The following is a 13,675-nucleotide window of genomic DNA, read 5'->3' as shown; positions in this document are numbered from 1 at the left end:
GAGACAAACACGCAAATGTTGACGTCCACTGCATACTCTGGTATTGACCTGGTTTCGGACGAACCTCATCTACACAAAAGATAGTGCCCATCTCTGACTCGAGCATTCGTTATAGAGTCTGAACTGTGCTATGCAGGGAGGAACAGGTGCTGTAGTCAATACTGGCACACAATTCTGCTTTCGAAACTTAAAGCAATGTCCACAATGGAATTTAAACATAATTTAGAAAGAACAATAAGAATATAACAGAAGAAAAAGAAACTCCCCAAATTTTTCTGCCAAACAACCCAGAAATGTTCTGGTTACATTCATAGTCATATCCTTTTCATTTTTTAATTGGTTGAGGTAAACCTAGAGTTTTAGAAGAAGCAAATTAGAAACCAAACCCAATGTAGTCAGCAGTATGTAGTGCTATCGCATAATCTTTTTTTGAGGTACTGTACAAATCACAATCACTTTCCTGAGTTTTTGAAGAAAATCAAACACAAATGAATTTCATAAATTAGGATCCGGATTCAAAGTACAACATGGACCTTCTCCTGCCCTTCCTGGGGTCTACAGGTCAGACTTGATTGAGGAATACTGTTGTTCTTTTGAGAGAATTGTCAAAAACAAGGAAAGGAACGAAAAGCAGAACATATCTGATTTAGTTTCATGTTAAAGCTCTCTATATTAGCACATGCCACCAATGTAGATGGTGAGGCAAACAAATCCAAATCCAAATCAATAAAGCACCACTTCAGGCACTTCATAGCAACAAAATCTCAAAAACAGCAGAATGATATTTACACACAAAGAAGTTTGTCCTCACTTACAGAGTTCCTCGGTAAGTGGAGCTCTGCGTCTGCAGTACTGAGCCCAGAAAACAGTATTTCTCTGTCTGGATTATGTGCAAAGGGCCAGACCTTGACTTAAGTACAGCCATGCATCATTCAACTGTATCTGACCGTCCTTCAGGTTCTTCTTTAGGGGTCATCTACATTTGTAATAACCACACTGTTTAACTGCATGTGTCACGCAAAGAATTCTGAATTGTATCCTCTCTTAGAGTAAAGGAGGTCACCCCTCAGATTTCATTACGCCCTCGCTCTTTACTGACTACAACCAAACATCTTATTCCATTCAGTGTATGTATCGAGTTCTTTCTGTGATATGCTGGGCTGGATTTTGCAAAACACATTCTCAAAGTCTTGGTATGACACCGGTCTCATCTGACCTGGCATCATTCCGGAAAGGTCTGCGCTGGACATGCCATGGAGAGGACCAACCATGGCCTCCTGGCAAAGTCGGACCACATCCAACCCGGAGAAGCCGTCTGTCCGCTGAACAAGCAGCGCAACCTCTTTATCGCCGAGGCAGTAGTTGTGCTGTGAGAGCAGCTGGCTGATTATCTGGTGTCGTGCGGCGGCATCCGGTAAGGGGACGAGCAACCGCTTTACAAAGTACCTTCGTAGAGACTCATCAATCTCTTCAGGTTTGCTGGTGGAACATACTACTAGAACATGTTCCTCTGGTGAGCTCAGAACTCCATCGAGCTGGAGGAGGAGTTCACTCTTGATTCGGTTCACTGGACTTTCTTCGCTCAACTGGGCAGACAACAGCAGATCTACATCGCTGATGAAAACCACCGAAGGCTGCCGGCAACGAGCAACAAGGAATGAGGCCTGGACGATCTTCTCGCCCTCTCCAAGCCATTTTGTGACCAGAGCAGAGCCACTAAGGAGGAGGAAAGCTGCGCCAAGCTGACTGGCCATACACCGGCCGAGCAGAGTCCGGCCTGTGCCCTGAGGTCCAAAGAGAAGGATGCTGCGAGGTAATGTTGCCATACTGCTGAACATGTCTGGCCTCAGAATAGGCCACAGGACCTCATCCTTGATGGTGGATTTTGCCATCTCCAATCCAGCAATGTCACTCCAGTCAACAGGGGGTGTCTGCTGCAGAATCTCAGTGGTGACCATCTCTACCAAACTAGCATCGCTATTTTTTAACTGCTCCTCAGCGGGGTGGCTGGATGAAGTGGCCGTGCCAATGGAATGGGGGTGATGCTGTCTGCTGTCGTCACCGTGGTCACTCAAAACAGGGGAACCAAACTTTCCAAATGACTGGCCTGAGCGCAGGGATCCCAAGGAACCTTTGGAGGATCCATAAGAAGGAGGGGTTAGTGCCCTGCCGGACTGGCTGCCGAATTTCCGCTGCTGATCCGGTGGCATTGACTGCTTTGTGGGCTTAAATGCCAAAGATGATGTGTCAGCGTTCCTGTCGAATCCATTCCCTCTGGTTGAGTCAACAAGACTGTTGTCTGGCATTCTGTACATGGGGCTTTGAGCAGAACGCTGCTGGCTGTAGTTGAAATTTCCATAACTGGATTCCATATCTCCCTGGCCCGTCATGTAAAATGCTTTTCTTTTCAGTGTGTTGGCCGAGCTGCCATTCAAAGGTGTTGGTGCAATTGGTGCATGGTTGTGGGACTGGTAGGAGTAACCGGGAAGGGTGGAAGGGGGTAGGGGTGTGGGGGCAGCAATGCCTGAGGGCAAGTAAGCTGAGGGAGGGGGTGCTCCTCCTGGGCTGTAGCCTGGGGCAACAGCAGTCTGTGGGGGATAACCTGCTGGAGGGTAATTGTAACTGGAGAGATTGGGGGAACTTGCATTATAGCTGGGCACTAGGGTAGGAGGTGGCGGGGGTGGAGGCTGAAGGAGCCCAGCGCTGTGCAAAGGTGAGGGATGTGGGGACGGGAGAGCTGGTGTGCTTTGCCCACCGCTGTAAGTGGAATGCAAGTATGAGCCATTGTAACTGCTAGCGAAGTCCTGAGAGGGGATCCCCGAGTGCAGTGCAGTAGACGCATGATTCCCGCAGTTACTGCTGGAGTAGCTGGGCTCACTCAAGCTACTTGCCACCCCCGAGGAGCTGCCAACACTTGCAGTCACATCTGGAGGAGGCAGGGCGGGTGTCATGCCAGTCTTACTTACAAAAACCACATCTGCAGCACAGCTCATTGGGTAGATCCCCTCCTGCCATGCTTCGCTCTCTGACTTGCGTCCATTTAAGAGTCCTGGGGCGCTCTCGGAGTACGAGCACAGGAGCGCCCGCTCACTGGGACCCTCCAGGATACCAGAATACTTCTCTGCATATTTCTTCAGAAGGTTGGAGGCCGTCAGTGCTGATATATCGTCATTGGCCCAGGCATACTGGTAGGTCCTCTGCAGGTGTCCACGGTATGCCTCTGCTTTATGTGCGGGGGAACGTGTTGTGGATGAGATGTCGAAATGTTGCTCGGCCCACTGCACATGCTCTGGGGTCCACTGCATCTTTAAGCCTAAGCAATCAACAAACAAAAACAAGCAGGTGTGAGAAACTTGCACTCATGAATAGAGACTGATAGATCTGCCATGCTGATTCATCTGAAATGGCTGAAATTTAGCTGATAACTGTGATTGTAACGGAAGTGGTCATGTGGCTTAGTATTGATGGGTAGTACAATTTTGAGTGAATTTTGAGCCCCCAATTTTATTTTTTTTTTTTTACGTTTTGCAAAGTTATGGTTTGCAAATGTTAATGAAATGGCTGAAATTTAGCTGATAACTGTGATTGTAACGGAAGTGGTCATGTGGCTTAGTGTTGATGGGTAGTACAATTTTGAGTGAATTTTGAGCCCCCAATTTATTATTTTTTTTTTTACGTTTTGCAAAGTTATGGTTTGCAAATGTTAATTACATAATGTTTAAAGACATTTTTCATGCATATAATTTTATTTAAATTATTTTCAAATAATTGTAGAGAACTGTGATTAAATATTGTGAAAAATCAGTGTTATACAGAAATCAGTGCTTGTCATTAAAAACACATTGGTCGACTACTGGGGTTTTCAAGGTTTTCTTTTTTTGACACGTCGGAATCAATGATCCAATAAGCAACTGCTATTGAAAAGAAAAAAAAATACACACAAACGGCAACAACAAGAGTAAAATATGATTTCCATTTTCCCCCATCCAACTCTCAGAGCCCTGGCTTCACATCGCAGGCACTGCTTACAGTTGGTATCGCAGGAACAGTGCAGATTTGGGCCTCCAACACCTGGTTAGCACAGTATAATGCACCCTGCACACAGCTGAGTGACACAGACATCGCAGGTCACTCTATAATCCAACTCTCATCTAAAGCAGTCCCAGACAGTTTCAAATCTGCTTGGAGGAGTGCAGCAAAGCAATCTCCCAGGCAGCGCTCTACTGCTTTCATCACACAAACTCACAGCACGGCATGAATTACAACAGCTTTCTGTCTGCCGCCCGCCTCCCGGAGCACAGGGAACTGGAAAGGGGGAAAAACATGCCTGCCTCCCTCTCGTTCGCTCTAATGCTCCGCTTTCTCTCTCTTCCTTTTACTCTGACGCTCTGGGTTCTGCCTCTCTCTTTCTCACTGTCTTTTCTCTCCGCAGCCTCTGTCTTTTATTGGCTCCAGGGCTCAAAAGCCACCATCAAGTTTAATCCCAAACTCCATCTGCAAACACAAGCAGTTACATACGCTGTCATCTTAGACACAGCATGGGATTATCAAAGAGACATTTACTCAACAGCCTACTGGATGACGGGGGTGGTCGCCCACACACTCTAGCCGTCTGTAGATAGACTTCTGATGACAACAGTGTCCAGCAGGCGTGTTATTGTGCTCACACCGCCCGCTTATCTGAGCTTACTGGGCCTAAGCACTCACAAACACTATTCACGGCACAAAGAAGACAGAAGATGTCACAGAAAACTACACTGTTTATAAGCTTTTAGCCATGTGCCCATTTCTAAAGCCTGTCAAATTACCTAAAGACTTCACCTTTTCCTGTATTCAACGGCAATTGGGCATTTAAAAATGAAACATACCTCTCAAAACATGATATAAACAGATGATCACTCCTTGTAGCATGTGCATCATAAACGATATATCTGATTGATATACATTCAGCTAATTAACATTTGTAAATGCAAGAAGCAAAATATGCACATATTTTTAATAGAGCATTTTAATATATGAAAAACGCAGCGTCTGTGAACATTTTTAGCAATGACACAAATGAATCATTTTACTTCATGAAAACGGACACTTTGAACAGGTTTATGGAAATGAATCAAGCTTACCAACTCAAATGCTGTTTTCACTACTTAAGTTTAAATCTTTTTAAGGACACAAAGGATCGTGAAACTAGTCTAATTACACAGTCTTTCAGTCACTTAATGAGCAAATTAAAAGGGCACTGAAGTCACTGCATTGCAATATTACTTAATTTTGCATCACCAGCAAAAGATCACAAATATAACAAATATATAACATAATATCACCTAGCCCTATTTGTATTTGCAGAGTCTGTGATGTCTACTCATTACGTCTCTATAAATAAATCCCCTTTGTTACCCCATCAGTGTATTGTATGTGTATCAGAGCACTTTCTCCACAATAGAAGATGGGCATGTGGTTTTCCTTCGCCTGAATCCCCCAGCAGCCTAGTCCGACAACACACACACACACACACACACACACACACACACACAGAGCTAATTAGCAGGATGATGCTGAGCTAAATGTGTTAATTTACAAGGTTTTAGTTAAAGGGATCGCTGCTTTGGCTGGCAAGGCTGTCAAGCCCGCGAGTTAATGACTAAGAAAGGCTGAAGACAAAGAAAGCTGGCAAGAACATGGCAGACATGCCAGCAAGCCCATTAATAAAGCCCAGGGATAAAACCAGTGCCGCAAATCTAGACAGATGTCAGTTCTAGCACGATTATCAACTGATAAGCAATGTAACGCCTATGTAAGGCTTGCTAGCAATAAATACATTTCATTATCATAGTCCAGACTTTCCCTTATTCAATTTCCAAAACCTGGTCTCTAGTGTGAGCATTTGTAAGTGCAGAATTGCTGCATGCAAATGTGAAAAATACAATTATTTGGTGCAATTATGCTGATGCAAGTGATCTGGAGGTACTTGCGTTGCGTTGCCTGTACGGGGGTTCCCTTTGTTGTGGTCCTTGCAGAACAGGGGGTTTCCCGAGGTCGCTGATTGGCTGGAAGTTCAGTCTTGGGAAACCAGTGGTTGGGCGTTGGCTGACGACGTGGAGTTGTGAACTGGTTGAAGTTTTAGACGGCACTTGAGGCACGGCGTTAGGCAAAACTTAACTCAGAAGAACACCAAACTCTCAACGGAAAATAAAATAAACTAAAGTAAAGAAATAGAAGTAAAGTTTGACGAGACTAGGTGGCGTTTCTCCTCATGGTTTTGGAGGAGCTGGCGTGTAAGCCAGAGCACGCTCAAAGAGCGCAAAAGGTGATGACTGGTGACTAGAAAACGGCAAAAAAGGGCGGAAGAGAGAAGAGGAGCGAAGAGAGGGATTTGATGGTGTCCTGAGTATTTAAACTGGGCTTTTGGACACCTCCCAAATGGTGTTTTGACCAATTAGATATCGTCTTTGCTGGGGTGTTGTATATTTCTCCTCCCAATTCATAAATCAAAATGTTATCTCATCAGGCACATGGTCCGAGTTTTAACACTCTTGCAGAGTATACTTTTGGACATGATTTCTATAACAAGAATATGATACATTTGACAAAGAATTGATTGATTGGAAGAAACGTTTCCAGCAAGAAGATTCAAACACACATATACTAAACATGAATATGATCCTATAAACTATTCAATAGTTATTCAAAATACATACACAATAAATGATTAAAAGAATGTATGAAGACCAGAGGTTAAGAGGTCTCTCATAAGGAATTTCAGTCTGTTCTCTGTCGTCGAGGTGGGGGAAGCCAATCCAAAGAGCTCGTGATTGCTATCACTGGTTTCCATGTGATGGTCACACTGTGCATCTCTTTTGACCATTAATCTTGATTACTTGCCCCCAAAATTGACAATCTCTTTGGAATTGTCAATAAGTGTTCTTTTGTTTAAATGCTGTGAGCTACTCAAAGCTGCTAGTTGGTTCAGGCTTGTGGCGCCAGGATCTGATTTACGAACATCCTGTGTCTTGGGCCTCTGTGGAATTCGGCTCCTCGTGTTTCAACTGTGTTTTTGACTAGATCTTATATTGTCTGATTCGGTCTGATACCCTACACCATTAATAAAGCCCAGGGATAAAACAGCGCCGCAAATCTAGGCAGATGTCATTCTAGTACGATTATCAACTGATAAGCAATGTAACGCCTACGTAAGACTTGCTAGCAATAAATACATTTAATTATCAGAGCCAGACTTTCCCTTAATCAATTTCCAAAAGCAGGTCTCTAGTGTGAGCATTTGTAAGTGCAAAATTGCTGCATGCAAATGTGAAAAATAAAATTATGCCAGTGCAATTATGCCGGTGCAAGTGACATCTGACATCCAAATAAAAACTAATTTTTTCAACAGATCCTCATGCATTTAACTGTGCAGACAAATTACACTTTACACTGCGGTTAGCTGCTTTTTGTTGCTTTGCATTAAAGAAAACAAAGAAAAGGAAAAAAAAAAAACTGTAAAAAGTGATTTTTCGAATAGGTAAATAAATCAAAGATTATTGGATTACTTTTTACGAGAAAATACTACTTCAGTCTTTCTACTTCTAAATTTCACGTTTAGTTCAACTTGTTGCAGTGTTATTAGCAGTATAATAGAGACACTATATTAGTTTTTAGTAATATTTTGAATTGAGTTTTTATTTTTATATTTTCTGTTTTCATTTCAATTTTAGTAATTTTGTGGGTTTTAGTAGTTGTTTTTTAATATATGTCTATTATTCATTTATTTTGGTTTCAGTTGTATTAGTACATAAAGTTAAACTGAATTAAAATGAGAAATGTTGCCTTGGCAACTTGCGGATGCTGAATTTATTTATTCTTTTTTTTTTTTTACTTTTTTTTCAGTTAATGTTTCTTTTATTTCAAGTATCAAAATTTTTTTTTTTATGGTTTTGGTTTTAGTTAATTATAATACTTTAGTTTTAGTATAACCCTGGTCACCATAAAGTTAAACTGAATTAAAATGAGAAATGTTGCCTTGGCAACTTGCGGATGCTGAATTTATTTATTCTTTTTTTTTTAAACTTTTTTTTCAGTTAATGTTTCTTTTATTTCAAGTATCAAAATTTTTTTTTTATGGTTTTGGTTTTAGTTAATTATAATACTTTAGTTTTAGTATAACCCTGGTCATTTGTCATTTCTTTGTAATTCTTTGTAAAATTTACTAGCAACTTCGGAGTAAAAATAGTAAATCCTACATCATTTTTTTTTCAGTGTGTGTTTACTACTGTATAGGACAAATGTCAGGTTAACTAAAAATATTAAACATTCACTGACGTGCATTTTGACTGTGTATGTATAAAATATACCTGCAATAATAATTTTCATATCAGATTATAGTATTTTTAATACAAATATCTGCTTGTAAATATTGATTGTTCTCCTTTAATAACCTATTAAACACTGGATGCATATTTGCCATCATCCGAGGACAAGCTTTTCATTTTTTATCGTGCTAAAAAGCATGCGGCTGTAGTGCCGGCGATTATTACCTTGGGAATTCAGAGGTTCGACTATCTCCCTGCCTCTGTACATCCACTTATTAATGCATTCATTACTCTTCTTTCATGTTCACTTTGGAATATATATATTTATATATGGCTCCTCTCACAGGCAGGTCTTTGTGAGGAATGTGGGTGTTAACTTGCTCTACAACAAAGTAAGACATTTCAAGAGGTTGAAATCCTCCGCTGCGCACACAGAGAGATTTCAAACAATGCGCTCGTCTCGCGCGGTTTGATGGGTTTTATGAAACGTACTACACTCAAACAAAAGAACAAATTCACTCCCAGTCACTATTACCGAGCCATTACAAAAATAAAACCTTTCTCAACAAGAATAAAGCAGTTGGAAATGACACATCAAAGATTTATTTTACAGGGGAATAGCAAGTCGCTCTGGACACTTTGAATTGGAGTACTCACCTCATGTATGTGCCAGTATTTGTAAATTGCTTCTTTTCTATTTTTATTCAATATGCTTACTTTGACCCTTCAGACAGTGTCGTCCCCATAGCTTGTTCAAACCTAAATTGGGAGCTTTGTGCAATGACACCGTTTGAGAAAGATTTGAGGATTATAATTGAACGATGGAGGAGGAAAACGAGAGGTAGAGAGAGAAGCAGAAAATGAATCATGTGTAGTCTGAATTTATACTTCACTAAATCATCAGCTTCATTCCAGTCCATGCTGTGCTCAAGTTTCAGTTAGAGCTGTGACACAAACATAAATAACACAAAAAGCACATCCTTATCACTACTAAAGGTATAAAAGTGTCACTCAGGCCTTTCTAATCTGTCATCGGTGAGTTTGCTAACTTCTTAGGGAACATGCCGACTAGCAATCTGATCAACAATGTGCTTCCTGTGACCAGAGCATAGTTTACCATATCGTGCTATAGTTCATAAGGCCTTAAAGGGTTAGTTCACCCAAAAATGAAAATTCTGTCATTAATTACTCACCCTCGTGTTGTTCCAAACCCGTAAGACCTTCGTTCATCTTCAGAACACAATTTAAGATATTTTTGATGAAATCTGAGGGCTCTCTGACCCTCCCATAGACAGCAAGGTAACTACCACGTTCAAGGTCCAGAAAAGTACCAAGATGATCGACAAAGTAGTCCATGTGACATCAGTGGTTCAACTGTAAAGTTACGAAGCTACGAGAATACTTTTTTGCGCAAAGAAAACAAAAATAACGACTTTATTCCACATTTTCGTCTCTACTTGTGGACGCACGTTCACGACAGTGCCGGCGCCGCCACACGCTCGCGTCATGATACTGTCGTGAACGTGCGTCCACAAGTGATGCAGTAGAGACGAAAATGTGGATTAAAGTCGTTATTTTTGTTTTCTTTGCGCAAAAATGTATTCTCGTGGCTTCGTAACGTCGGACTACTTTGTCGATCATCTTGGTACTTTTCTGGACCTTGAACGTGGTAGTTACCTTGCTGTCTATGGGAGGGTCAGAGAGCCCTCAGATTTCATCAAAAATATCTTAAATTGTGTTCCGAAGATGAATGAAGGTCTTACGGGTTTGGAACAACACGAGGGTGAGTAATTAATGACAGAATTTTCATTTTTGGGTGAATTAACCCTTTAATGATCAACTGATGCATTGGCCAGACATAAATCAAATAAAGTTAATACTTTACAACAAGGTGCTATTAACATTAATTAATGCAACAAACAGCAAGCACATTTGCTACATTGTTAGTTCATGTCAGCTCGGGTCAACTGAATAATATTAACAGATACAACTTTTGATCTTAATAATCTATTAGTAAATGTTCAAATGAACAAATTAATAAATGTTTTAGAAGTATTTTTCATTGTTAGTTCATGTTAACTAAAGTAGTTTACTAATGTTAACAAAAGCAACCACCATATTATAAAGTGCTACCAAAATACCCAAATAAATAAATACAAACACAGATATTTAAATAAGGTCTCATTTGTTAACATAACTACATTAGATAACATGAACTAAAAATGTACACTACTGCATTTATTAAACAATGTTGATTTCAACATTTACTAATTTTTTAAGTTTAAGTTGTCTGTAAGCATCAGTGTTATTTTAGTATCAATTATATACTGTTATAGTTTTTATTAATATTTTGAATTAGCCTTTTTTATATTTTCAGTTTTAATTTTAGTTTATTTTTTTTATTATTTATTTTCAGTGCTTTTGTCATTTTTATTAGTGTTTGTTATTTTTAAAATTGACTATTTAAGTTGAATTTTTTTATTTTTTTTTTTATTTCATTTTTAGTTTTATTTCCTGTTAGTAATTCTGGTGTTTCAACTTAAAATTATTTGAGGTAGTTGCTAAGGCAGCATTTCTTTTCATTTAAGTTTTATATCTAATATTTATATTTCGCTTTATTTAAGCTTCATTTCAATTAGCAAAAATAATTTTCATAGTTTTAGTAAAGAATAATAACATTGGTAGGCATTAATGCACTGTGAATTAACATGAACAAACAATAAACAACTACCAAATAATGCATTAACTAATGTTAATAAATGAATATGTATATACACACGTAATAAATATACATTTGATTAAAAAAATGTGCTTAAAAATTGTATTATGCATAGAGTTGTCTATGTAGGGTGCACCAAATCATTGACTTGTGAGGTTCCAGTTAGTTAGGATGCTATCGTAGAAGACAGCATGGCAGTTCAGCAGATTTAGGAACAGAGCAAACGTCAGCCCTAAGAAGCAGTAATTCTTCTCTATGTAATCTGAATAGTCATATAATTACTTGTATTTGTATTAAAGGGATGTTTGGAGTCAGCCTGAGGCCCCAAAGCTCAATTTCCACTGACTGACTTCTCACAAAACCCCCTTTTGTTTAATTCACCACTGTCTGCTGGCCTACTTTACGCCTGGAAAATCTTAGATTACGCTGACCATTGTCACACATTTGGGTGCGATGCCAAACAAAAGCCGGCAAGACTGATTGATCGCAAGCTGGACTTTATTAGACGAGATATTCTTAAGGTGCATTGAATGTTTTGCTCATGGTCTAGTGCTGGTGGGTCGCAGGTCTTTTCTGAATGTCACAGATAGCAAGGAAAAACAATGTTAAATGCATAGAATAAAATACAAAACGCACAGTTATGGGAAGTAAATGAAATCAAATGTTGTAGTGTGGAGAAAACACTTCACATATAATTTGTTGACGCCAACAGACCACATCTAACATTTGAGGAAATTAATTTGGAACTCAGCGGGATTGTTACATTTAACTAAAACTAAAAACTTAAATAAAAAAAAAATAAAAATAAAAAAAAAAAACTATAAAAAAAAAAATCTTGAAAAGATTTCTTGAAATAAAATAAATGTTAAATGAATAAAATATATATTAAAAAAACTTCAACTGGTGACATTTCTTATTTTAGTTTAACTTCATACTAAAATAACTAAAACTGAAATAAAAACTAATAAAAACTATATAGACGTTTAAAGGAAAAACTAGTAAAAAATTACAAAAAGCACTAAAATTGAAATGAAAAAAATTAAAAAAGAAATTGAAAATTAACTACATTGAAAATGAAAATGCAAAATATAAAAATAAAAACTGATAAAAAATATTAATACAAATTATAACAGTATCTTACTGTTAATAAAATAACACTGACACTCAGTAGAAGCTTGTCAAATATAGACATCCTTAAAATTATGAACAAAATTACACCAAGTCAAAGAAAATATGACCCAAAATACAATAAATATGGGTTCATTTAAAGCAAAATGAAATAAGGTTTGTGTTGACAACAATGTGGAGTGCAATGAATTATTAGCCATTCAGACATATTACAGCCATTAAATTCAAAACTAGAAACCACAATTTACTTTTATTCTACTCCGTCTGTGTCAAGTTTTTTGTCCATGTTTGATTTGAAATAAATTTTGGTTTCATTTCTTATGATAAAAAGCAGAAAGCAGAAGCAGAAACCAGTCATTTATAATTACGTGCTTTGTACAAATTCCATTATCACACAAACACAATGAGCTAGATTTCAAAAAGATAATAGTCAACTTTTTCTTCTGAACATCCAACCATTACCATCCCCCATAATTCCTCACCTATCACAAGCTGAAACCTGACAGTAATTACTGATCATCTGCTCGTCTAATGGCTCTGTTAGTTCTGCGACTGATCAACACACCGAGTTTGGATGTGGAGGGGGGAGCGGGAGCGAACGCACGGCGATACACTGCAGTATGTAATTTCAGACACTGTGATCATGGCCAATGAGACAGAGAAGCTGACTTTTTTCGGATCTATTAATCTGGCTAGCCTCGGCCGATTTTAAGCAAACAGCGACGAGCTTGTGCTCTGTCTGTCCAATTTCCCAGTGCGTAAATTGGACAGCCGCTCGCACCATTCTCAATTCATTACTGTGCTGCTGAAAGGAAGCTATGAGGTGGCGGAGAGATGTGTGTCCCGGTGTGTGTGTGTGTGTGTGTGTGTGTGTATCGACTAGAGATGTGCAGTTTGGTCATTTTGACTGCTCGAACACTCATAGATAAATCAGACAAGCACCTCAGCTCCATCTGAACTGTATTTAAATTGTTAAATCTCAGACAGACGATATCTGTCAGTTGTTTTTGTCTTGTTTTCATGCTAAAAATATCTAAACATCCATAAAACAACACAAAATCAGTTGGGAAGCTAAATTGCACACAATATTATTTTAATAAATACATCTTGAGTAATTGTATTTTTCTGGTATTAGATTGGCAAATAGATTTATAGTAGGCTTAATACAAAAAAAGACAACTGGACAATGGGCTAGTAAAAATAAACATTGTTTGATACAATTCTGTAAGACATTAAGTAATAGAAGCAAACAAATCTTGTTTTAAGGACATTTAGATATTTGTACTGCATGGAAAACAAGACAAAACTACAGAGAATTAAAATTAATTAGACATGATGCAACAGCCAGAGAAAAAATACTTTTTTTTTTTTTGCAGTGTGATATTTTTTGATATGCATCAGATTGCATAATGTCTTGCTCCAAAAATAAATAAATAAATAAAATAAAATGTGCAGGGAATTTATCAGGGATGTAATGATGCACCCTGAGCCGGTTGAAAATCGATACAAATATTTGATGATT

General features: G+C 38.7%; 1 protein-coding gene across 1 annotated transcript in view; it reads right to left on the bottom strand.

Moving 5' to 3' along the window:
• Positions 1–408: 408 nt before the first annotated feature.
• Positions 409–13,675, bottom strand: part of LOC107677893 (fidgetin) — an 80,618-nt gene continuing 67,351 nt past the window's right edge. Inside the window, exon 2 of the mRNA XM_016472961.1 lies at positions 409–3,313. Coding sequence (XP_016328447.1) covers positions 1,092–3,305 — 2,214 coding nt within the window. The 5' untranslated portion in view covers positions 3,306–3,313 and the 3' untranslated portion in view covers positions 409–1,091. The remainder of the gene's footprint in view (positions 3,314–13,675) is intronic.

The sequence above is a fragment of the Sinocyclocheilus anshuiensis genome, unplaced genomic scaffold (genome assembly GCF_001515605.1).
Source record: "Sinocyclocheilus anshuiensis isolate Anshui unplaced genomic scaffold, SAMN03320099.WGS_v1.1 scaffold164, whole genome shotgun sequence".
NCBI classification, from domain to species: domain Eukaryota; kingdom Metazoa; phylum Chordata; class Actinopteri; order Cypriniformes; family Cyprinidae; genus Sinocyclocheilus; species Sinocyclocheilus anshuiensis.
Note: the sequence above shows the minus strand (reverse complement) of the source record. Positions and strands in the feature narration are given on the sequence as shown.